A 24,206-nucleotide genomic window follows, 5' to 3' on the forward strand; every position below is an offset into this window, starting at 1 on the left:
CACCCTCCCCCCCATTCCCCCCTTCCGCAGCAATTTGACCTGAAGTTGTTCTCATAGCGACGGTTTAGCCGTGCTTTCGTTTCTCTGCCAAACTTTGCTTTTTGAGAGTTCTATCAAACTGGCGGATGCTCAAAGCAAAATAAAAGAGCTTTCTCGGAAGTGGTGGGCGCTTCATCATTGGAAGTTTTCAAGAAGAGACTGGACAGCCGTCTGTCAGAAATGTAGGGTCTCTTGCTTGAGCAGGGGTTGGACTAGATGACCTAGTTAGTACAAGGTCCCTTCCAACTCTTGTTGTTCTATTCCTCTTATGGCCTTTGCTATTTGAGGGATAGGTACACACCTGACAATTGAAAATTGATGGTCATTAGCAAAGAGAAGAATAACCCATGAAGGCAGGTCAAAATTGTGGCCAAGGAGGATATATTTCATGTGGAATTTAAAGCCAAAAAAGGAAGCATTGAAAAAGGCTACTTTAAAATCAAACCTGCAGTGAACAAAATAAGCAGGGAGGGCGAAACCTGGCTCAAAATCAGTAACTGTGAGAGGGACCTTGGAGTCCTAGTGGGCGATCACTTCAACAAGCATAGAAAGCAAGAGTGCCTGAAATACTGTGTAAATATACAAATTAAAAAGTAGGGAGGCATACAACTGTCAACATTCTGACTAATGAACCCAACAGAAGTTGACTCTGGAATTTCAAAATTCCAAAAGTAAAACTTTATTGAATACATCAATCTGGCACCGAAAGTTCAAAATCAGCTCTAATTTTTCCCGCGCAAGTTTGCATACTTAAAGAATAGCATTCTCCCTTCCTCCCATGGAACAGGTCACTTTGTCCAATTATGAATCATTCTTTTGCTTTTAGTCCATGTTTTGGCCAATACCTGCAGAAGTGTCCTTGCTGGATACTTGGCTTTCATGGTTGATGTCTGTAGCCCCTGCATTCCATCTCACCCACTCCCTCCGCCCAGTTCTTTTGCAAGTTGAAAAGTAAGATTCAAAAAAAAGCATAAGCACCTTCAGTCTTGACAACAACCTTGCCTTATCCTTAAGGCATAATAGCTGGAGGATGCAGTGACAGCTGCAGAGATGGTCCAGGGAAAATAATCACAAACTATTCACTTTTCACGCAAAAGAAGAATGGGACGGCAGAGAATGAAGTGGCTGGCTGTAGTCACTGAGGCAGTAAGCGTGAGCTTCAATGGACTCGAGGATGATAGAGGACAGGAAGCCCTGGAGGAACATTGTCCATGGGGTCGCGATGGGTCGGACATGACTTCCCAATTAACTTCACTTTTTGAACAGTGAAATTTTTTTTTTGAAATTTTGAGTTTTACAATAAAGAGAAGTCACTTTTTGTATATTGTCGGTCATTTATCACACAGTTGGAATCAATGAGGACTGTGAACATATAAAGTCTGGGCTAGGAAGCATATTCCTTGGCTCAGCAGTGAAGGACCAGAAAGTGGTCCAGAGCTTAATCACTTCTAAAATGTCCGTTGGCTCAGCAAAAATGTTTTCACTTTTGATCCAACTGCATCAATTAAATTCAACTGTATGTATACAGCAAGCTGATGCATCTATATCCCAAATATGCTTTTTTTTTCAGGAGGCAACTGGATTTTGTTTTTCTTTTGAGGACATTTCGCTTCTCATCCAAGCAGCTTCTTCAGCTCTAATATGATAGAGGGGAATGGAAAGATTTATATTCCTTGCAGACAGCTGATAATTTGTATCCTTCAGAGGGTCATTGAAGTACTTGGAAGTTCATTTGAGTCCTCAGGGTCACCTAAGTAGTGCTCCTGGTTCCTGTAGTCTGCAATTCCCACCCACTCCCTGGAAATCCAATGAAAATCCAGAATGGATTTCCAGAAGGGAAAGAATTGCAGAACTACAGAAACCAGGTGTTACACCATCAGTCCATAGTGAAAAAATGCTGAACTAATAATAGGGGCAAGCAAGATAGCCAGACTGTTTTATTCATCCATACTAGGTACACACTCGATATGCTCATTCATTTTAATAATTAGTAATTTATAAAATCCTATAATTTCCTATTGTCTTTAATATAACTTTAGTAACTACATTTTTTTGTTGTTGTGGAGGATTTGTATAATTTTATGATAGTGTTTGCGTGCTTAAATATATTTCACAGTCTGTGTACAAATATAAGATCTGGGGTAGATTTTGTAAAACAGTTTAAGTCTCTTAACACATACGTTTTTGGGTTGCCTTAGACTCAAACCAGTTTTTCAGGATTTACCTGCTTTTAATATAAGAACAAGCCAAGGCTGCAACAGTGGAATTTTCACAAACAATAGCAGGTAAGACTTACTAATGTTAAGCAAGTTACATCTATTTCTTATACAGGTAGTTCTTGACTTACCATTCATTTAATGACCTAAGTTACAATAGCCCTGAAAAAAGTGACATGACCAATTCCCACACTATGATAGTTATAGGATCTCCATAGTGAACATAATCAAACCTTGGATGCTTGGCAACTGGCATGTATTTACAATGGTTACAGTGTCCCAGGATCCTGAGACTGTCATCTGCAATCTTTTGAGCTTCTGACAAGCAGTCAATGAAAGAAAGCTAGATTTGCTGAATGACCACATTATTCACTTAATTGTAGTGATTCGCTTAACAAACATGGCAAAAAGGTCATAAAATGGGGCAAGACTCACAAGTGCCTTGCTTTAGCAACAGAAATTTTGGTTTAATTGCAGTTGTAAGTCAAGATCTACCTGTACTTTTTATTAAAATGATGAGGTAAATAAAATATTCATATTTTTGCAAGTTAAAAAAACTTTTGCACTTAATGTATTAAAAATAACTTTATTTTCATTTAACTAGGAAAAAGGATAAAGAATTAGATTCTTATCCTGTAATTAAGCTCCAAATTACATCTGAGCATTTATCAATACTGTTGCTATTGCTCTAATTATTATGAATCACCAACTCACCTTGAAAACAGAGAACTGAAATATCCTAAAAATATTATTTAGAAAATAATGTATATCTTGTATGTAGCTACAATATGCAAGTAATCATCAACTTACAACCAGCCATTTAATAACCATTCAGTTATGATAGCATTATAAAAGGTGCTTTATGGCTCGTCAAGCACTTGTGGCCTTCATTAATTGGTAAACTATGCCTCCTTAACCACATTACGACTAGTTAGTATCCCATGGTCTCATGACCGTGATTTGCAATGTTTTTGCCAATTTTGGGCAAAAAAAACCATTCAGGAGAGTGGATTTGGACTTAATTCATTTAATGACCACTATGAAAAACAGTCTAAAAATCAGACCCAGTAATGTGGCGCCTTGACTTATGATTGTAACGATCTATGACCAAAATTCTGATCATAATTGCAGGTCATATGTCAAAGACTGCCTATATTCATTCAACAATCCAATTACATTTTCCTTAATCAAAAGGAAGATTTCTCCTGATCCATAGAATACAGAGGAGATTGTGAATATTACCTCTCATTAATTAAATGTTGACAGATAAACCAAGATTCTTCAAAACCAGTCTTTATTATTTTAAAGGCAACTAGAAGTACTCTCATAACTATTTCTTAAGCAAAAATGAAGTCATATTTCCTTTAATTTGACAAGATAATTACTATATGGATTTTATTTTAAGAATATATTGAATTTCTGAACCAGTTGAGGTTTAATTAAAAACAGAAAACATACATCACTTGCGGATTCAGACAAAATTACAAGAGCACAGAACTGGAAACATTCAAAAGCCCTAAAAAAAACCCAAAACCTAATTATAACAAGCCCTCCAACACTGAGCAGGTAATTAAAAAGGCAGAGACCAAAACAAGATTTGTGTTAGCCATCAGTAAATATTTCATAGCAAGGATTTCAATAAGTAGTTTTTATTTTTCCTTTTGCCCCATATGTATTCATATGACATGACATTAGAGATAGATTGTGTATATACCTTTCTAATGTACTGTCTAGGTCATTACCATTTATCAGTTATATTTAACCTATATTCTGAATTGTATAATGAATATTACATGGTAATGGGAATCACTTTGCTTCCCTCCCTCAAACTAAGAAATTAGTCATATTCAATAGCAAAATCAGTACAAATAACTAAAGGGCTCCCAATCATTCAAGTAATCAGCTTACTGGTGTTGATAAAACATTTGCTCACTGTGACACAGATGAGTAGCGTGTTAATCTGCTCAACACTGATTGTAGAGTTTCCAGCCTCAGTATCATTTGTACCAATATAGTTAAAGCCAAAGCATGCAACATTTAAGGATGCTTCTTTCCAGTGCAAGGATATGATCCAAGAAGAGTAGATTTCAACAGTTTAAGTAATTCTTGTGTTATTTTAAGAATTGAAAAGGAATTCTTCCAATTAAAATAAAAACAGTGAGCCTCATTTGTGTTAAAAATTAAACAGTCCAATTATCCCAATCAATCATAAACAGAACCATCATTCCTCCACTCCAAATGTCATCCCCAACCACTCTATATTTTTGGATCTACTAAGAAATAACAGTTATACAATTTAAAAACAAACTGTTTTCAGTAAGAAAATTAAAGGCATGGGAGAAAGGTGGGGTGGTTTTATGTGAACCTTGTTGTGAACTAATATTCATTTTTGAAACAAAGAGGAAAATGGATTCTATCCAGAGCACCGTAGTTCTCATTTGAGAATTAGCAGTACAATGGCTTGTGTTATTGCGAGATATAATATGTGATCAATACTTCTGCCATGTCTTGCAATGAAAAGAAATTTTATGGTTGACTTCCAAATTTGGATGAAAGTTTTCCAATGAGATTCATGACTTTAGGGTTATTCTGATATTTTGACATATTTGCTGGATTCTGGGCAACATCTTGGAAAGCTGCCATTACTTCTGGATCCTGTAAAATAAGGAAGGATTGAAATGTATCACTAGGATAGTATGATGTGAGTTTTTATGTACAGTTTATGCTGCAATCCATTATAAAGTATAGTATAAAGTAGAAAAAGTACAGTAAAATTAATAGGTATATGACCTGCAAAGCAAAAATCAGTACAAGAAACTACAGTAGTGCAAGAATCTAGAGCAGTGATGGCGAACCTATGGCACGCGGAGCCATTTGTCAGGGCACGCGAGGCGCTGCCCTGTCAGCTGGGCAGCGCGCATGCGCATGCTGGCCAGCTGAGTTCAGCCTTTTTAAAAGTCATTTTTCGCCCTCCCCAGGCTCCAGAGGCTTTATAGGAGCCTGGGGAGGGCAAAAAGAGCCTCCCTGAAGCCTTCGGAACGCTTAAAACAACCCTCCGAGCAAACTGGAAGTGAAGCCTCTGGACGGTCCCTGAAGCCTCCGGAGGGCCTCGGGGGGGGGGGGGGGGGCGGCGGCGGGCGAGGCTCTTTTCGCCCTCCCCAGGCTCCTATAAAGCCTCGGGGGGGGGGGGGGGGGGCGAGGCTCTTTTCGCCCTCCCCAGGCTCCTATAAAGCCTCTGGAGCATGGGGAGGGCGAAAAAAGTATATAAAAATGGAGGGGGGGTCACGCCTGTAGTGCGCACATGCGCACTTGGGGGGGGTTGCGCATTGCATTATGGGTGCGGCACGCCTGCACACAACCCCCCTGCGCTCCCCCCACTTGTTGCACACGAGCCAAAAAAGGTTCGCCATCACTGATCTAGAATGATTGGGGCAGCAGTTCTTAAAAAACAATCAGAATTCTTATGTTGCAGCATCATTCCTTTCTCCATTGTTCCTCACCTGCATGCCTGCAAGAACTTCAGGGTCACTAAGAATTTCATTAAGACCAGGCATGCTTCCCATTCCAGGCATGCCTCCCATTCCAGGCATACCTCCCATTCCAGGCATGCCTCCAGGAAAACCACCTGAAAATGTAAGGAATATCATTATAGAAAAATTATTACAGGGGACTATATCTTTGTCACATCTTTATCATATAATAATCCATGAATTAATTATACCTGTTTTATTTACATTTCCAGAGCACTTGAATAGCTGTTAAATAATTTAAGATAAATTGTATTTCTCTAAAAGCAGCAAAATTTTGCTACGTTATGATTGCTATAGGAGTTCTTGTTAGCGAATAGTACTGTGTTATTCTTTTTATTGATTGTATTTTTATTGGTCAATGACTGAAATAAAGTAGCGTCTATTTTCCTATGTTTTGTGTGCTAAAATTCATGTTGCACTGTTTAATATCACAGCCTTGGATAATTGCTAGTAGTATTAGAATATTTTATATTCAAACATCAGAAATACAGCACTTTCGTATTTGTTTGATGAATCCAAGTACAAAACATAGATTTTCTTTTCCCCCCTAGAAGTAAAGCAAACTATTATGCTCCCAATTCATATGAAGCTCAAGTTTCTTCTATAAATGCTTTGAGATGAATACACACCTGGGAAATCACCAAACTGAGGTCCTCCTGTCTGCCGGCGAGCCTCTTCCTCCTGCAAAAATAAAACTATTTACTTGGTCTCCAATAAGAATATGCAAAATCCACTATTTCAGAGATGGAACCTCCTATTTTTCTTTCAAACTTATGTCAACCTAGCCATTCAGGAGTGGTTCTGGAGCTCACTGGAAATAAATCTGTTTTCCGTTTGTCCACATTCAAACAAACCAGCATATGTTAAATGGTAAACTGTTTTACAGGTAGTCTTTGACTTACAAGCGGTCATTTAATGAACAGCCTCAGAAAGAGTAAAATGTGGTCGAGTTTCCTCATTAGATTAATTTACAACTAAACAAACAACCTTGTAATATTGTGTGAAGTGGAAATCTGACTACTGTTGGGTAAGAAGCCATTATGATGATGTTTGGGGAAACAGAGACTTTTAAAATATGAAATTAAGTTTTCCTAGTATGTTATTCCTGTAGCTGGCACAATCTGCCAGCTCAGACGTAAATACAGATAGTATTCAACTTATGACTGGTTGCTTAACAAGTGTTCAAAGTTATGATGAACATCCTGAGAGCTACTTACAATTCATTTTTAAAGTTACAATAGCTGCATCCCTCACAATCAGATGATTACATTTTGTGTGCTTAGCAATTGGCTCACCTTTATGGCCATTTGCAATATCCTGCAGTCAAAGAACAGTGATTTGCAATGTTTTTTGCTGGTATTTGGTGTTACTTCTGGCTTCCGGCAAAATATACACATTGGGAAAATGTATTCATTTAACAAATGTAGCATTTACTTAATGACCACTGCAAAAAACGTTGACAAATCAGGTCTAGTCACATCAGGTCTAGCCTGGAATTGCAGTCATAAGTCATTGTGGTTATATCTAACCACAATGACTTATGACTTCAATTCCAGGCTCAATTACAGCCATAAGCTGAGGACTATCTGTATGCATTTTTCAGAAGGTTGCAGATATCATTAATCCATACCACTCTACGGGCAAAGAAAAACTTTATTTGTTGTCATGCAGAAAACAGGAGGTCATTATGGAGCAAGAACAACTGGGTACCACAGTTAAGAAATGAGATGCACTGCACAGGTCTCCTGAATTTCTGGAGGACTCTATAAGGATTTGTGAAAGTACAGTATATGCAAGCAAACAGAGCATTATTGCTTCAGTTATCTGTTTCCCTACATATTCTTTAAATACAAACTATCTAGCCATGAACTGCATTAGAATTTTTGATTTTTATTAGTCTGTAAGACACTAGTTAAATGTTATTGTTTCTTGTGTTTATAAAGCAGGAAACGTTGCTCAGACTTTTTTTATTCCAACCTCAGGCTGTATCCAAGAATTATTTTTTTTCTCTAGATATAATCTAAAAACTCTTTTTTCTGAGGTCGCTAATTATAGAAGAATAGCAGCATTCTGTGGTCTGTCTTGAATACCAAATATTTTTATATAAAAACTATTTTTCTATTTTTTTAAAAATAAAGTTTGCTCTTGTTTACATCTATTTCCCAAATGGATGGAGAGTGAGCTGACATCCCTAATCACATAGCTGTATACTATAAGACCATAAGAATATATTATAGAACCTTTTTCATTTTCCTCCGCTGAATTTCACCTATTAATTATCAGAAAAAACAGCACAGCCCTCTCATACATCAGGATTAAGGAGAAGATGCCAGGTGAGGGTCTCTTGGAAGACTGTATAAATTACCAAGTTCCTAGATAGAAGATGTAGCAGAGTATGAACTCTTGTTTGACATCTCTAGTCTTTCCTTCTAAGGCAGTGTTTCTCAAACTTGGCGACTTTAAGTCCTGTGGACTTCAACTCCCAGAATCCCCCAGCCAGCATAGCTGGCTGGGGAATTCTGGGAGTTGAAGTCCACAGGACTTAAAGTCGCCAAGTTTGAGAAACACTGTTCTAAGGGCTAAACTATGTTTTTCAAGCTCTTACCCTTTGTGCTCTCTCATGTTCCTCTCGGGCTTTTTTTACTCTTTCCATTCTTTCTCTAATTTCTTTTTCTTCACGCTTTCGTTCATATTTTCTTCTGTGTTCTGCAATCTTCTGAGCCTGAGGTACAAGATGAATAAAATTATTTGTTGCATGTATAGTATCATTTATACGATATAATTCTAGCATTCTACAACAACTATTTTTAGCTTGCATGTTAATTCTCTCAAGAATTGTAAGGCTATAATCAACACTAATCCTTCCCTTCAACATTGTTACAGCTCCAAAATATCCCACAGAATTGTATACGTTTTGCAATACACTACAGTCTTTTAGATGAAAATCAATTTCAGTAGAAAAATAAAGCTGAACTCTGCTTAAGAATTAAATAAAAAGAATTAATGAGAAATAATCTGTAAGTTATTTGCAGAACGAACACAGTAAAACACTTCAAAAGCAAAAACTTCTGGGATTCTATTAACTTTCTTTCATACACAACAAGTAGCAAAGCATTAGAACCATCAATGCCTTGAGATCTATGACAATTAAAACAAAAATTCGGTGAAGAGAAACTTTTTATTTAATTCAAGAAACGTATGGTATTAAATATATAAAACTGATATAAAATATTACAAGCTTACAAACTTAAACCGAACTAGTTTAACCAGTGTATGATGAAGCGAACAGCCACATATCAGGCAATCATTCTTATTTGAATAATTTCAATTTTGTTTTTTCAAAACACAAAGCAGGGCATAATCCAATATCCACCTATTTTGAGTATCTGCTGACAATTCACAACATGACAAGAATTACAGCCTTAAGATTATAATTATAGAGGCCAATATGAACATCTCTCTCCCTCAAGGAATTATGCTATAATTGCTACATAAAAGTATTCAGAAAAATTGCTTCTAAAGTTCCAGCCAGACCTTAAAATACAGATTTCACATTTGTATTAATCCTGTAAAAATCACACTGAAACATTATAGAGTAGATGCCTCAAAGTAAATCACTGGAATTATGGTTTCAATTATCAGTTTCTAGTGCAAAATATACTTAGCAAAAATGGTACATCTGTCTGAAGAAATTGTCAGTATATAATTTTTTTTTCATAGTATTTCATTTTGTAGATGTTCCTCAACCAATTTTGTTGCATTATCTATAATGCCCAGCCTAGTTTTACTTGTGTCTCGGAAATTGATAATTTAGGTTCAGAGATATAAGGGAAAGGGGATATATCTCAAGCAATCCTAATGACAACAGATAGCAAGAACAGAAAATTTCCTTGGTACTGTTCTTTTCTTAATAGGAAAAGCAAGAAAGCAAAAACTATGAAGTCAGTAATGCTGCACTGGGATTTCTCACTTCCATAAGTTTTTTTTCCTCTTTGGCTTATAAGAACCACGTAAGATAAAGCTACAGAAAGTTATATTCCATTCCGTAATCATTTTCAATAGGCAGAAACATAAATGGTTCAGGATTACTTGGTCCACATATCCTGGGACGAGCTGACACAGGAGAAAGCATTGTGATATACACAAAAACAAATGAGATCAATTCAATGTTACAGAAATAATTCAACTATATGCATTCTTATTGTATATAGAAATTACTGAACATTTCTTTTGTATAATATTAAAATAGAGATCAGTACTAGTCAAATGCTAAAGCTTTTAATGTTAGACCAGAAGTAGCAACACAACTGTTGTTAAAGCTAGCATGTAATCATCCAGCTTATTATGTAACTAAAAAGAGGACAGTAATTTTTTGAATTATGTTATTCATAGTACTCCCTTGTGGCAGATCAGCAAAACATTCAAGCAACATTTTATTGCACACAATGTGCAGCTTTCAGAACCAATTCATACTTTACTTATCTACATCTTGTTCCCTGGTAATAGGGAGAAAAATGATTTAATCTTCAAGTGTTAAGTTTTTTTTAAAAGCCTTACAATAAGTTAGTGGCAAGCTTGCAGACTATGAATTACAGTACTTTATGGCAACAATTGTTAGAATTACAGAACCACAATATCCTTACAAAACTGGAGTTTTAAAAAAAATCAAATCAAAGGATAGAGGATAGAGTTTTAGCACAAGTTCCATAAAATATAAGTGAAATCATGAGCTAAGCAAGAAGTCGTCCACATTTTCATTCATTACTTACACGTGGCTGTACTTCCTTAAGCATGGCACTAGCTTCTTCATCATAATCCAGTTTACAGGCTAAAGCTAGATCGTGTGCAGCCTCTTCCCAATGACCCAGCAGCCTGGCAATAAAATTATTAATTACAGTCAGCATCATTTGACACAATGTTAAAAACAATGTTACGTCATGGGTATAAATAAGAAAGCTTTTAATAATGTCTAAATGTCCTTTAGTTTCAAGTTCTGCATTTTTAAAAATTGAATAAAATTAAAAGTTACTGTATAACATGTTGTAAAAGCAACACATCTTAAAAGCTTTCTGTTTAACCTAGAAAGTTTTTAGTTTCTTCAGTAAGATGATTAAGATATAAAGAAGATAGGAAGGTGCTTTTTTACCTGTGAGCTTTTCCTCGCCATTTGTAGGTTTGTGCCGAATCGGGATTTATCTGAATGGCTCTATCACAATCCCTAATGGCAGCATTTGGCTTCTGCATTTTCACAAAAACACTGTCAACATGAAAAGTATACATTCTTAACTAAAAATAAATAGAATATCATATGCTTTGCAGCCTAGTACTTTTAGCAATTGAGTTAAAATACTATTCAGCTCAATACACTTATCATACCACAAAATTATAAGCACTTTCAATACATTTTGCATTTACTCTATTTAAATATATCTGAATTATCAAATGTTCTTGTAGAGTACCATTATATAATTCTTGTTTATTTTTTAATACCAATTTAGTATTTTTATTGTAATAAAAGCTTAGTTTTCATCTACATTAACTGTCTGTAGATCTTTGAAGGTGGTGACTGGCACATTTGTAACCAGTGTATACAATTTATTTGGTGACTCTTCATCTTCATTGCGCTTTCGGGATAAGCGTACTCGGATACGATAAAGAACATTCCTTATTCCTTTCATCCAGACAGCCTTGTTCAAACGGATATCAATGCGTACATCAGGAGTACCCATTTCCTTCATGGCAAATGTTTGAATCTCCTTAAGAGCACGAGGAACCCGTTTCTTGAAGCCCACACCATGGATCCTTTTGTGAATATTTATAGTATATACACGAGTAACCACCTCATTGATGGCTGATTAGCCTTTCTTCTTTTCACCACCTTTCTTTGCAGGAGACATCTTGCTTAGGACAAGCTCGGAAAGGAAGAGCCACAGGAATTATCTCTATAATTCTTGTTTAATGTTCATTAAAATTTTCTGATTCCAGGATCACTAACAGTAGGTGTTTTTAATGGCATTAATCATTATGTTTAGTTTTAACATAAGCTGCCACAAAAATATGCCATATGTGGTTCATTCCCATTTTTAGTAAGCCCTGAATGCTATTGTATCTCCATATAATAATAACCATTACTTGGAGGTATACAGGCTCCCAAACTGGAGATATTATATAGCCGCTGTGATTAGAAATCATAAGCAGTTATTGTAAAGGGTTATAGAGGAAATAGGCAAGAAGCAAAGATAGCAAAATGTTCCTTAAGTCCTGACAAACAAGATAGTTTGGAGAAGATTTTGGCTGGCTCTTTCCTCATTCACCAGGATATAAAAAAGAGGGTAGATAAAGCACAATCAGTATTGTAAAGTTTTGCTATTATAGCGTAGCTACAGTTCCAGTCTTCAAATCAAGGTATACAAATGCACCAGTATTAAAGAACAGAAAAAGTGGTAACCAAGATAAAACACAAACTTGGATATGGCTATCAAGAGAAAAACAGAAGATTAGCAGAAAGCTTTCATATTGCTAAAAATGCCAAAAATGATTGTAAGAACTGTAAAAATATCCTCTTGTTATTTCAGAATGTCAGTATAACAAGAGTTTTTAAATCATTTATTCAGTAAGAAACTTTTAAAAGTTTATACAATAATTCATAAAGGTTATAGGTTTATTGGACTTATATGCCGCCCTTCTCCCAAAGCACTCAGGGCGGCATACAACATAAAAACACATATTACAAAAGTTAAAAGAAAGATTAAATAGAATATCCAAAAAACTCAATAGACATTTACAATAAGATTTAGAAATTAAATTAAAATTAACAATTAAAATTAATAATTTATTTTATTCAGTCCAGGCCGGCTTGCTGGAAAAGCCAACTTTTTAGGGCGCGCTGGAAGGACCGGAGGTCGGGAATTATGCGAAGCTCCGGGGGCAGCTCATTCCAAAGGGAAGACGCTCCCACAGAGAAGGCTTTCCCCCTGGGGGTCACCAGCCAACACTTCATGGCAGATGGCACCCTGAGACCACCAACTCTGTGGGATCGTACTGGACGGTGGGAGGCTACCAGTGGCAATAGGTGGTCTCACAAGTACCCTGGGCCTAAGCCATGGAGCGCTTTAAAGATCATAATTAACACCTTGAATCGTACCCAGAAAACAACCAACAACCAGTGCAGGCCACGTAAAAGGGGTGTAATATGGGAGCACCTAGATGCCCCCACGAAAACGCGAGGGGCCGCATTCTGGACCAGCTGAAGCCTCCAGGTGCTCTTCAAGGGCAGCCCCATTTAGAGAACGTTACAGTAGTCCAGGCGAGAAAGGACGAGGGCGTGAGTGACTGTGCACAGGGCATCCCGATCCAGGAAGGGGCGCAACTAGCATAACAGGCGAACCTGGTAAAAGGCCCTCCTGGTCACGGCCGTTAGGTGTTCTTCTAAACTAAGTCGCGTATCCAGGAGGACTCCCAGATTGTGGGCCCTCTCTGAGGGGGCTAAAATGTCTCCCCCTATCATCAAAGATGGTACAAGATGCACAAATCGGGATGACGGGAGCCACAGCCACTCAGTCTTGGAGGGATTGAGCTTGAGCCTGTTTGTCCCCATCCAGATCCGCACAGCCTCCAGGCATCGGAACATCACGTTGAGGGCATAGTTTGGGTGGTTTGGGGTAGAGATGAAAAGTTGGGTATCATCAGTGTATTGATGATACCGTACCCCAAAACCACGGATGATCTCGCCCAGCGGTTTCATGTATATGTTGAACAGGAGGGGTGAGAGAACCGACCCCTGGGGCACCCAAGTGAGGCGCCTCGGGATCGATCTCTGCCCTCCAGTCAACACGAACTGTGATCAATCCGACAGGTAGGAGAACCACCATAACGGTGCCCCCCACTCCCAACCCCCCGAGTCATCGCAGTAGGATACCATGGTCGATGGTATCGAAAGCCGCCGAGAGGTCTAATAGGACCAGGACAGAGGAACAACCCCTGTTCCGGGCCCGCCAGAGATCATCAACCAACGCGACCAATGCAGTCTCCGTGCTGTATCTGGGCCTGAAACCCGATTGAAACGGATCCAGATAGGCAGCTTCGTGCAGGTACTGAGGAAGCTGACGTGCTACCATGCTCTCAACAACCTTCGCTACAAAGCGAAGGTTGGAGACCGGACGATAGTTGGCTAAACAGGCTGGGTCCAGGGAAGGCTTCTTAAGGAGGGGCCTCACCACCGCCTCCTTCAAGGCGGTGGGAAAGAACCCCTCTCTCAATGAAGCGTTGGTAATCGCCTGGAGCCAGCCTCATGTCACCTCCCGGGAAGCCGAAACTAACCAAGAGGGACACGGGTCCAGCACACAAGTGGCAGCACTGAGTCTCCCCATAATCCTGTCCATGCCCTCAGGAGTCACAGGGTCAAACTCATCCCAGATAGTTTCCACAAGATTCATCCCCATCGGCTCGCCCGAATCTACCCTGTCAGAGTCCAAGCCTGTCCGAATCTGTGCGATTTTATCCTGCAGATACTGAACAAATTCCTCAGCCCTACCCTGCAAGGAGTCTTCCCCAGTTCCTTGATTAAGTAAGGAGCGGGTCACCCTAAACAGGGCGGCTGGGCAATTATCTGCAGATGTGATAAGAGGGGGGAAATGTTGCCGTTTTGCCGCTTTTATCACCACTAAGTAGGATTTAATATGAATTCTTACTAGTGTTTGGTCGGATTCGGACCGGCTGGCCCTCCAATCACTCTCTAGGCATCTTTTCCGGCGTTTCATCTCCCGGAGCTCCTCAGTAAACCAGGGAGCTACCCGGGATCGGCATTGGGTCAGAGGCCGCAAAGGCACAACGCGGGCCAAGGCCACCCAGTGGCCGCCCTATCCCACGCTTCCCCTAGGGCTTCGGTCGAACTCTGAGCAAGGGATTCAGGAGAAGTCCCAAGTTCCATCAGGAACCTTTCAGGGTCCATCAGGCGCCTGGGGCAGAACCATCCAATCGGTTCCGCCTCCCTGCGGCGAGGGGTGGCAGTATGGAAGTCAAGCCTAAGGAGGAAATGATCTGACCATGACAAGGGTTGGATAGAAATAACCCCTAAATCTAGATCATTCATCCACGGTCCAGAGACGAAAATCAGGTCAAGCATGTGTCCCCCATTAAACACAGTCCAGATTATGCTATCTTTATATTGGCTATCTTTTATAGCAGAAATACTCAAATGTAAAGTCTCACCTGGCTCTTTTGGCATACAGGATAGCCAAATGAGGATTCAATTTGATGGCTTCTGTGAACAGATCAATGGCTTTCGCAAGTTCACCTGAAAATATAAAATGTTAGTGAAAAAAATTCCATTTTAAATGTGGAGGCCCTAGAAATGTGGAAAGAAGAGAACTGATTGGACATGATGTATAAAAATGACTTAGAAAAACAGAGACTCAAGTGGTGACCTTTCTTGGTGGTTTTATCACTAATATCTTGTGGGAAGCTGGTAGAAGTCACAAATTGTAATCACATGGCTGCAAGATGCTGCAACTGTCATAAGTACCAGCCAGAACGTTAAGGATCAGTCTTAAGTATCATCCAGTATCACTGTAACTGAACAATTGTCAAATGAGAAGTTGTAACCCAAGCAGTAACTGGGTGAATCTAGTAAAAACGATAAAAAGTTAATGTAGTATATATAAAACTGACCTTCACTTAATGCATTTATAGCTTCCATTTTCTTTTCGTTGGCCTGGTCCATCATTTCTTCTGTAACCTAAAGAAAACAAAGGCAAAGAAACTAGAATGCAGATCAAAGTTGTCATACTTTCAGGAAACAGTTATCTGGATTTAAAATCAGATGGAGTATTCACATATTACATTTAATCAAGAGCTGATTACTGCACAAGTGTCTGTTTTTGGGCTGCAAACCAACTGCAAATGATTTTACAGTTAAACATGTCATCTGAACATAGGATAAAAGATATTGCTGCCCAAAACTGACCAGATAGCATTACTTCAAATAAAAAATATCATGGTTATATCTTTTGGTTATTTCTGGTTAGACATATTCTTCCTCCTGTCAATAGCAAACCTACCTATCTGTCTGTCGTCTGTCTGTCTGTCTGTCTGCCTGCCTGCCTGCCTACCTACTTACCTACCTACCTAAAAAAACCATTAAAAGGTTCATTGCTAACTGAACCAATAACAAGAAGGAACTAACAGTTGCACACAGGCATGTTTACACTAACTGCTTTATTGATTAAGTGTGGCACATAGATTCAGAGTTCCAAGCACTATTACCTCAACATTTTCATCTCCCATTGCCTGAGGTTCATCGTTGTCAGGTTCAATCACTCCTTCATTATCCATTTCTGCAAACCAAAAAGAAAAAAGAAAAAAAAAGAAAGAAATTACAAACATATATTTCAAATAAGAAGAATTCAACTTAGTTGAATTCAGAATTTAAAAAAAACGAATGACATCAAAGAGACTGCAATACTGGTCACTAACCTAAATCACTTTCTTCACTTTCAGGCTCAGAGGGTTTTGGTGGTTCTTCAACCTTTTCTTCTGCTTTTGGCTAAAAAAAAAAGTCACTAATTAGTAACACCCTCTTCTTCTCATAGAATGCTGTGTCTATTTAAATATAAAATAATCAGAGAATAAATTTGATAACCATTGATGCGGTGACATTCTTTGTGGGAGATTTTAAAATAACCATAGGTGAACTCATCCAAACTATGATATAAAGTTATAAAACATCTGCTTGGCACAGGATAATGAAAAAAACACCCAACCTAAAATCCAATTAATTTAAAATCTGTGGAGATTTTGAAATATATATAAACACAGAATGAGGGAGCATTGAAAAGTACCTCTGACCAATAATATATTTAAATTAGTTAATGGAAGAACAATTCACTGGAGGCTTCTCTCTCAGAATCTCCTTGTCAGGTTTCCAAGTGATGAAACTCATTCAAAAAAGAAATGCGCAAAGTTCATCTTTGAAAACAAATTTATTTCATTTAGGTAAAATAAAATCAAATTAGCAAAGTCTGCTGTAATTCCAGATCTGACACAAACTGGAATTACACCACATAATATTTTGTTAGAAACATCTCTCAAAGGTCACATTCTCCAATAAACACTTAAATGCATTGCCCGGTGTCTTCAAACTTCACCCTCCGTTCTCAGCAGAAGCAGCCTCTGTTCCAATGGGAAAGGTGGTCACCTAGCCAAAACAATCCTCACTATCTATTCACTCCTTCCCCCCACCTCAAGAATGTGGCGAGCCCAAAAAAAACCCTTACATGGTAGAGAGAAAGCAAAAAGGAAGAAATGAGTATAATAGAGAGCTAAATAAAATGGCTATACATATGTCAAATTCCGGCTCGACACTCCCTTTTGCCAGTGGCTGAGAGTGAAATAATTCAATTAATTAATAAGTCTAGAAAATGACGGGTACTATTACTTCCAATGATTTTTGCAGGGAAGATGACTTTCCATAAGCACACAAATATGATTAACAGGAAGTGGAGAGAGGGGGGAAAATTAAAAAACAAACTAGGAAACAAAGTGTTGATGTGGAATACCCTCTGTCAGTAACAGAAGAATCTGCTTGAGCAGCAATGTATTTACCTCGAAGGTTTTTCCATAATACTATTTTATACAGTCATGTGTGACCATAAAAAAAAATAAAAGTCACAAAATGGGTCAGCATTATTTGCCTATTTTTCCAATATGGAAAAGGTAAAGGATCAAGATGTATACCGTGTTTCCCTGAAAATAAGACAGGGTCTTATATTTTTTTGACCCATGAAATATGGCCTTGGGCTTATTAAAGGGGGAGGGGTTATTATTTTTCAGGTGCAGGAGGCAGCAAGCCCACTGGCCCCACCCGCTCCGTCCCACCATCTGCTTGCCTGCGGCCACAATGACCCAAGTTCTCCTTGCATCCTGGCCTTCGCCTGCCCTGCTTGCTGGCTGCCGAACAGCTGACTGTGCTGCTCTGGCCTCGCGGGTGGGGGGGGGGGGCTTTTCGTGGCAGAACGAACACACACACACAGTCCCCCTCCAAGGCAGCCACATCCCTTCACTAACTTGCTTTCCAGCTCCATCCTCCACTCCATGTGCAGGACAAGAAAAGTAGACTGTGTCCCTATGGTAAAAAAATTCCAGAAAATACCTTCCAAGTTCTCGCAAAAAAAAAAAAAAATCTCGAAGTTGGAAGTAGTCCCACAAACTACTTTTCTTGCCCTGCACGTGGCAGTGGAGAATGGAGCAGGAAAGCAGGTTAGTGGAGGGATGTGGCTGCTTTTGGTGGAGGGTAGGGATCTTTTTCTCACACACACATACACACCATTCTTTCCTTGGGAGCTCTGCACAGACGCAAAGAAGGCTTCGGATAGAGCATTTGGGGGATTTGCGTCTGCACTGAGATCCCAAGGAAAGAACGATTGCCAGGAAAAGGGGAGGGGGAGATTTTGTCTCTTATCCTGTTAAGAGTCTGTGCTGAGCTTCAGAACAGGGTAAGAGGAAGGAAAATCTCCCCTCCCCATTTTCAAGCCATTCGCCAAAATGCCTCATTCCAAGCCTTCAATCCTGCAATATGCTGAAGTCTCGAAATGGAACGTTTTTGCAAACTGTTTGAAAATATGGAGGGGGATATTCCTGCCTCTCCCCGTTCTGAAGGTCACAGACTGAAAACAGGATAAGAGACAAAATCCTCCCTCCCGCATGCCTTCAATCCTGCAATCCTGGATAATGTGAAGGCTTGGAATGGGGCGTTTTTCAAACCTCTTGAAAATGGGGAGGGAGGATTTCGTCTCTTATCCTGTTCTCAGTCTGTGCTGACCTTCAGGACAGGGGGAGAGGCAGGAATATCTCCCTCCCCATTTTCAAGCCATTTGCAAAAACGCCCCATTTCGAGCCTTCAATGTGAATATAGGTGAGAAGCCACCTCCTGTAGGCATTAAAATCCATACATTTGGGACATCGGAAGAAGCCCTGCGAGGAGACGCTGCTGCCGAATTGCAGGAAATCTCCCCCCCCCCCCAATATGCAGATCGTCCTTTCAAAGAGGAGTTTCACCAGGACGAAGACTTGGCTGAAGGCAGCGTTTGTGTCACCTTCATCCTGGTGAAACTCCTCTTTGAAAGGACAATCTGCAGGGGGGGAGGGGGGAGATTTCCTGCACTTCGGCAGCAGCGTCTCCTCACATGGCTTCTTCCGATGTCCCAGATGTATTGATTTCCATGCCTTCTTTTCCTGTTCCGTGGATGGAATTGCGAGCTGTGACTGTCACCGTTAGGCAAGGAGGGCATGAGGCATTTGGGTTGTGTTGCTTGGCCTCCGGCTTCTTTTGCAGCCGCAATTGGCTGCAAAAGCAACCGGCGTTTGCTGGAGGCAGAGGCCTGAGCGGCACCCGCGAATCAGCTGTTTTGTGAATGGAGCGGCCCAGCTGATCCGATTAAGGGGCCAAGAAGCCCTGAGGTGACCGGGGAAGGGAAGGGCTGCCCCCTGTTCTGGCTAAACCCACCCCTTCACTAGGGCTTATTTTCAGGGGAGGGTTTATATTTTTGCCCACCGCGAAAATCTGGCATGGCCTTAGTTTCAGGACATGCCGTATTTTCGGGGAAACACAGTAATAAGGTGTAGGATCACAGGAAGCAGAGTTTCATAAACCAAACCAAATTCTGAAGGTAAAGTAAGATTGCAGGGAAAAAAGGATAATTTTTATAATGTTTTCTGCAGGGTAAAGTTACATCTAAGAGAAAAAAAAGGGAAATGTAGTCAATACATCTAGAGCAGGGGTGTCAAACTCAAGGCCAGGGGCCCGGATCCGCTCCATGGGGTGCTTAGATCTGGCTTGTGGGACTGCCCTGGAAACAGCAAAGGACTGGCCCGCTGTGCCTCTACCAGTGAAAATGGAGCTTGGGAAGGCTGCATGTGGCTCTCCCGTGCTCCATTTTCACTGGCAGAGGGTTGCAGGAGGCCATTGCAGCTGAAAAAGGAGCGCGGGAGCCCGTTTTCACTGGCAGAGCGCTCGGGCCACCAAAGGCGCCCACCGCCACAGGTGACATCGAGCTGGCCACACACACTAGCCCCCCCCCAGGTTAAATACAACCCTGATGCGACCCTCAATGAAATTGATTTTGACACCCCTGAACTAGATGTTGTATTAGTTATTATAAATATGCCGCATGTGGGAAATTGCTAAGAACTCTCTGTAAATATTGTGATCTGCTTCTGTCTCTTTAAGTTTCCTTAATGTTATCTTTTTATGATAGATGGACAGACGGACCAACGGGTGGGTGGAGATATATACGTATACCTGTTTTGTTTGTATTTTACCTCCAGTCTTATGGCTGTAATAAACTTTGATAGACTTAACTTTCCATTACCCTTATATAAAGATTTCTTTATATATCTCATATTTGGAGTAATAGGAAATTTGAATTACAAGAGTTCAAGGTAAGACATGGGGAATGAAAATAAGGTGAGGTTACCTATCAAACCTGTAGAAACATGTGAAAAAAACCATCTTCCTTTGCAGATAATAAAAAGGGGCAATATCCCATTTTTGAAGTTTTGTACATTGTAGCCAAGCTTCTTTCTTACCTCATCAGTTGTTTCTGTTGAAGTTTTGGAAGGAGCCGGTGGTATTGTACCTCCCATGCTTTATAATAAAAAAGAGAAAAACACCATTAAATATGAATATAACACTTTAGCTTAAGTTATATAAAGCAATATATAGAATCCATAATATCTTGTAGTAAAGATCTGTTTATGAGCTCAATAATTAGCAGGCCAGAATTTTTTTTTTGCTTTGGATATATTGGATCTAGTTAGTTTTCTAAATTATTTTTCAGGAATGCTTTAAATTACAATACTAAATTGTTAAGACAGACATCTTCCCACTTTAAGGAGAATAAATTACACTACCATTTGCAGCCTTCTGATCTAAGAAATATGGAAAAAACTATTTAGGGATGTTTAAGAGGATCCTATTCTAAGCCTAGCTTTCATAACAGAGGGATAATTATCATGAGCACAGAAAGTTATTCTCTTTAAAAGCGTTTAATTCTGAACTATAGAGTACATAATAGGGGGAAATACTATTAAAGAAAAATAAAATGCACATCAAACCCAAGTACTTTTCTAGAGCAAAGGGTGCTGATGCTCAAATACATATTTAATGTTTCTGTATTTATCCCCAAAACCTTCACTTTCCCCAACTGATTGCCCCCAAAATGCCCATAAAAATGGAGTGAAATTGTACTTGTGCCCTATTAAATTCATGATGACATGCCATGTTGCATCATCTAGAACAAGGGTGTCAAAGTGGTGGCCCATAGACCGGGTGCGTCATGTGCAGGCATGCCCACCCCAGCTGTGTTAAGGAGAGAAACATCACAATACATCGCATGACAGCAACGTAATGCCAAATTTGACACCTGTGATCTAGAATCACTGTTTACACTTATGAATATTTTCTAAAATGAAAAGATTTGCTGTACTGCATTATTTTCCTTTCCCTTTAAAAATATTGCAATTTAAAAATGGTGTTCAATTCAAATGTAACACTTTTCAATTGTCTTGAAACTTTTGTTTCAAGGCAATTTTCGGGAAATGATTACAACTGTAAATATGTAGTATAAAGCTTTGATTTGCTCATTTTTCTTAGCTAAACATTTGTAAATATATTCACGTTTATGCTCATTTATATGCTAAATGAGGCACATTTAAGACTGATCATTGGAAGCTGGAATCTACAAAGGGCTAATTGATAATCAACTAATTCAGAATTATCTCACAATCTGCCCTAAAATCTTAAATCATGGTTGCTCAACCTTTTGGCTTGCATTGAGTGAAGACGAATTGCCTTGGGCTGCGTATAAAATATATAATATAGTTAATTTATGTAAACAAACTATTTTATTTTTATTATCTTGTAGGGCCATATTACTAGATGTCCAGGGGTGCAGATTGGATCCACCTATCTTCACTGATCTAGATGTTTTCTACTGTTCAGCATCTTCCTGAAAGTTGCTCCAGTCATGATGGTTAGAGATTACACCACTAAAACCCAACAAATCTAGAAGACCCTAGATGGGAAAGGCTGAACTAGCTTCATCACTTTAGCTACAGTCAGAAATATAACGGAAAGCCTCATCTACAGCACGGTTCAATGCCACTTTGAAATCAATGTTTTTGAAATGTCATGGGGCCATTAAAGTTGCTGCTCCATTCTTTTTGTAGAACCAACATTACTTTATGAGGTTTGTTACTAGAATACGAAAATGTGCTAGTAATTGACTGAATAAAGAAGAGTCTGACTGCTCTCAAGCTACATATGAGACTAAGAAATAAGAATCCTGCTGCAGCAGGCTGTAAATCCAACATTTTAGATGTACAGAAGTGAAAGGGATGTATTTGCAAAATTCATAAATCTAAACTGAAGTGATGGCATTCTCTGAAAGTCATGATTGACTTCCAGCAATTGGTATATAAGCCACACAGCCTACGATATAGAACCGGCAGTATTAATGCCCACTAATAGCATGATCCATGAATTCATCCAGTGTTCTATTAAAACTATGCAAATTGTCATTACCATAAATGCTAGCACTGAATTCTACAGTCTTTCCTCACAGAGGAGCTATTCTAACCCTTTAGTTACTGTCAAAGAACAAATTGGCTTTTTGAAAACGTGGCTGCAGAAAGTAAAATGGGTAAACCAGCAAGGGTTTTAAGCAGAGAGCCTTTATAGAAGTGAAGAAGCTCCCAAAGCATTATAAATAGCTTTTGGCTTACAACCATTTGTTTAATGACCAAAGTTAAAATGGCACTGAAAAAGTGGCTTATGACCCACTCAGCATTCCCATGATCATGCAATCAAAATTCCGGTGCCACTGGCATGTCCATGGTTGCAGAGTCCCAAGGTATCTGGGATTGCCATTTGCAACTTTCCTAGCAGATTTCTCACAAGCAAAATGAATGGGGGAAGCCAGACTCCCTTAACCACATGATTTGTTTCATGACCATGGCTTTAAAAGATTGTAATATTGGACACAACTCAACCTCTTTACTCAGTGACAGAGGTTATGGGCTCAATTTTGATCATAAGTTGAGAACTGTATAGCATTTGACCGCTAAATACTATACTAGATTAATAAAGGTTTTATTGCTTATTATGGAATAGATAATTTGAGAAAACTACTTTCTTTTCACATAGAAAAAACAAGTCTTCTAAAGTGAAGCAACTTTAAAGTTGTCATCACAGAGAAAGGATTTAAGAAGGGGGGGAGGAGGACAAAGAAGAAATGTACTTGTCACTTAAGATACCAGAGTTTGATGTGTGAATATATTGGAACACTAACCATGATAGTCACATCTAGGACGGATATAATTTTGCATATAGATATGATATAGAAAGCTTTTAAAATATCCTTTCCTTCATATAAAGTATTTCTCAGGCAAACCATTTCAGTTCTAAAACCAGAGCAAGTTAAATGACACAGAAGATCCTTGCGAATCTTAAACCTTCCTAGATTTTTTTTTGTGGGGGGGAGTGTGTGAGTTGAGTAACCGGAGAGGCCAGGTTTCAAAGATAACGACTAGGCCTTGCCACGAAAAGCTCAGTGCTCCATTCCCCAAATCGTCTCTGATTTGCTTCAGAGGCGAATTAAAGGCCTCTAACAGCGTCAGATCAATGAAATCCTTCACCCTCTGAAATGTACAAGTATTTAACAAGTAGGAGTAACTCTCTGTAATCCAGCCGCCCTGGTTTCCCAAGTTCTACAGGCCATCCCACGAGGGACAAAATTCACCCTAACCCTTACAGGAAGATCAGAATAATTTAGCCCCAAAGATTCACCATCTCAGGATCGGCTCCAACAACTTTAACTACGGGGCGGGGCGCGGGGGGAGGGGAACCAAAGGTGCAGCAGTCAAAGAAGCGGGAATAAGCACCGTAGCAGCCCCACCTGCTTTCCGCTCGGGCTCCCCCGGTAGAGCAGCTCCATGCTTACCTCTCTATCCAGTCGCGGAAGAAGGTCAGATCCTCGGAGTGCAAGATGGCAGAATTCTGCTTGCAGAGTTTCACGAAGGTCCGCAGCTCAGTCAACTTCTGCGGGTCCATGGCCAGCCTTCCAGTGCCACGCCGCGCTCGCCGCTCCCACCGATACAAGCTTCTCTCCGCGGAGGAACAGCCGGAACTCCCAACCTGCTTCCCCCCACCTCAAACAGGCCTTGCCGTCCGTCAAGCGCTGCACAGCGCAACGGCTCCCCCACGCCCTCTGGCAACCTTCCCGTGGGGGGAGAGACTCCCGCTCTTGCCGCTCTACTCTGCCCGCGCCGCCGAAGCTCCTCCCCCTTCCCCCGCCTTCTCACGAACTTCTCTTGCTTCAGTTTTGGCAGCGGGGTCCAGAATCTTCTAGAAATGAAAGTGGAGCTG

The 24,206-nt window shown here is 39.7% G+C and overlaps 1 protein-coding gene and 1 pseudogene across 2 annotated transcripts; both read right to left on the reverse strand.

The window, feature by feature from the left end:
- Positions 1–3,532: 3,532 nt before the first annotated feature.
- On the reverse strand, positions 3,533–24,049 carry ST13 (ST13 Hsp70 interacting protein). Its single transcript, XM_081958140.1, has 12 exons — positions 23,782–24,049; positions 20,369–20,426; positions 16,259–16,328; positions 16,049–16,119; positions 15,455–15,521; positions 14,996–15,080; positions 10,932–11,042; positions 10,555–10,657; positions 8,391–8,507; positions 6,415–6,466; positions 5,756–5,880; positions 3,533–4,910 (listed from the first exon to the last, which is right to left on the reverse strand). Exons 1-12 carry the CDS (start codon positions 23,889–23,891, stop codon positions 4,782–4,784), a joined length of 1,098 nt encoding a protein of 365 aa, XP_081814266.1. The 5' UTR covers positions 23,892–24,049; the 3' UTR covers positions 3,533–4,781.
- LOC309394679 (large ribosomal subunit protein eL31-like) lies at positions 11,051–14,940 on the reverse strand (annotated as a pseudogene). The gene has a single exon. The product of its transcript is annotated as a large ribosomal subunit protein eL31-like (transcript).
- Positions 24,050–24,206: the final 157 nt, after the last annotated feature.

This window comes from Natrix helvetica (genome assembly GCF_964273705.1).
Source record: "Natrix helvetica genome assembly, chromosome: 6".
Lineage (NCBI taxonomy): Eukaryota > Metazoa > Chordata > Lepidosauria > Squamata > Natricidae > Natrix > Natrix helvetica.

Bases quoted from the DNA above. Each gene is read 5' to 3' on its own strand.
- ST13 (XM_081958140.1), bottom strand. From the start codon at position 23,891: ATGGACCCGCAGAAGTTGACTGAGCTGCGGACCTTCGTGAAACTCTGC. The intron at 16,329-20,368 runs GTAAGAAAGAAG...TTTTTTTTTTAG, and splicing joins CAACAGAAACAACTGATGAG to CCAAAAGCAGAAGAAAAGGT. The intron at 10,658-10,931 runs GTAAAAAAGCAC...TTTTATTGCCAG, and splicing joins TGGCGAGGAAAAGCTCACAG to GCTGCTGGGTCATTGGGAAG.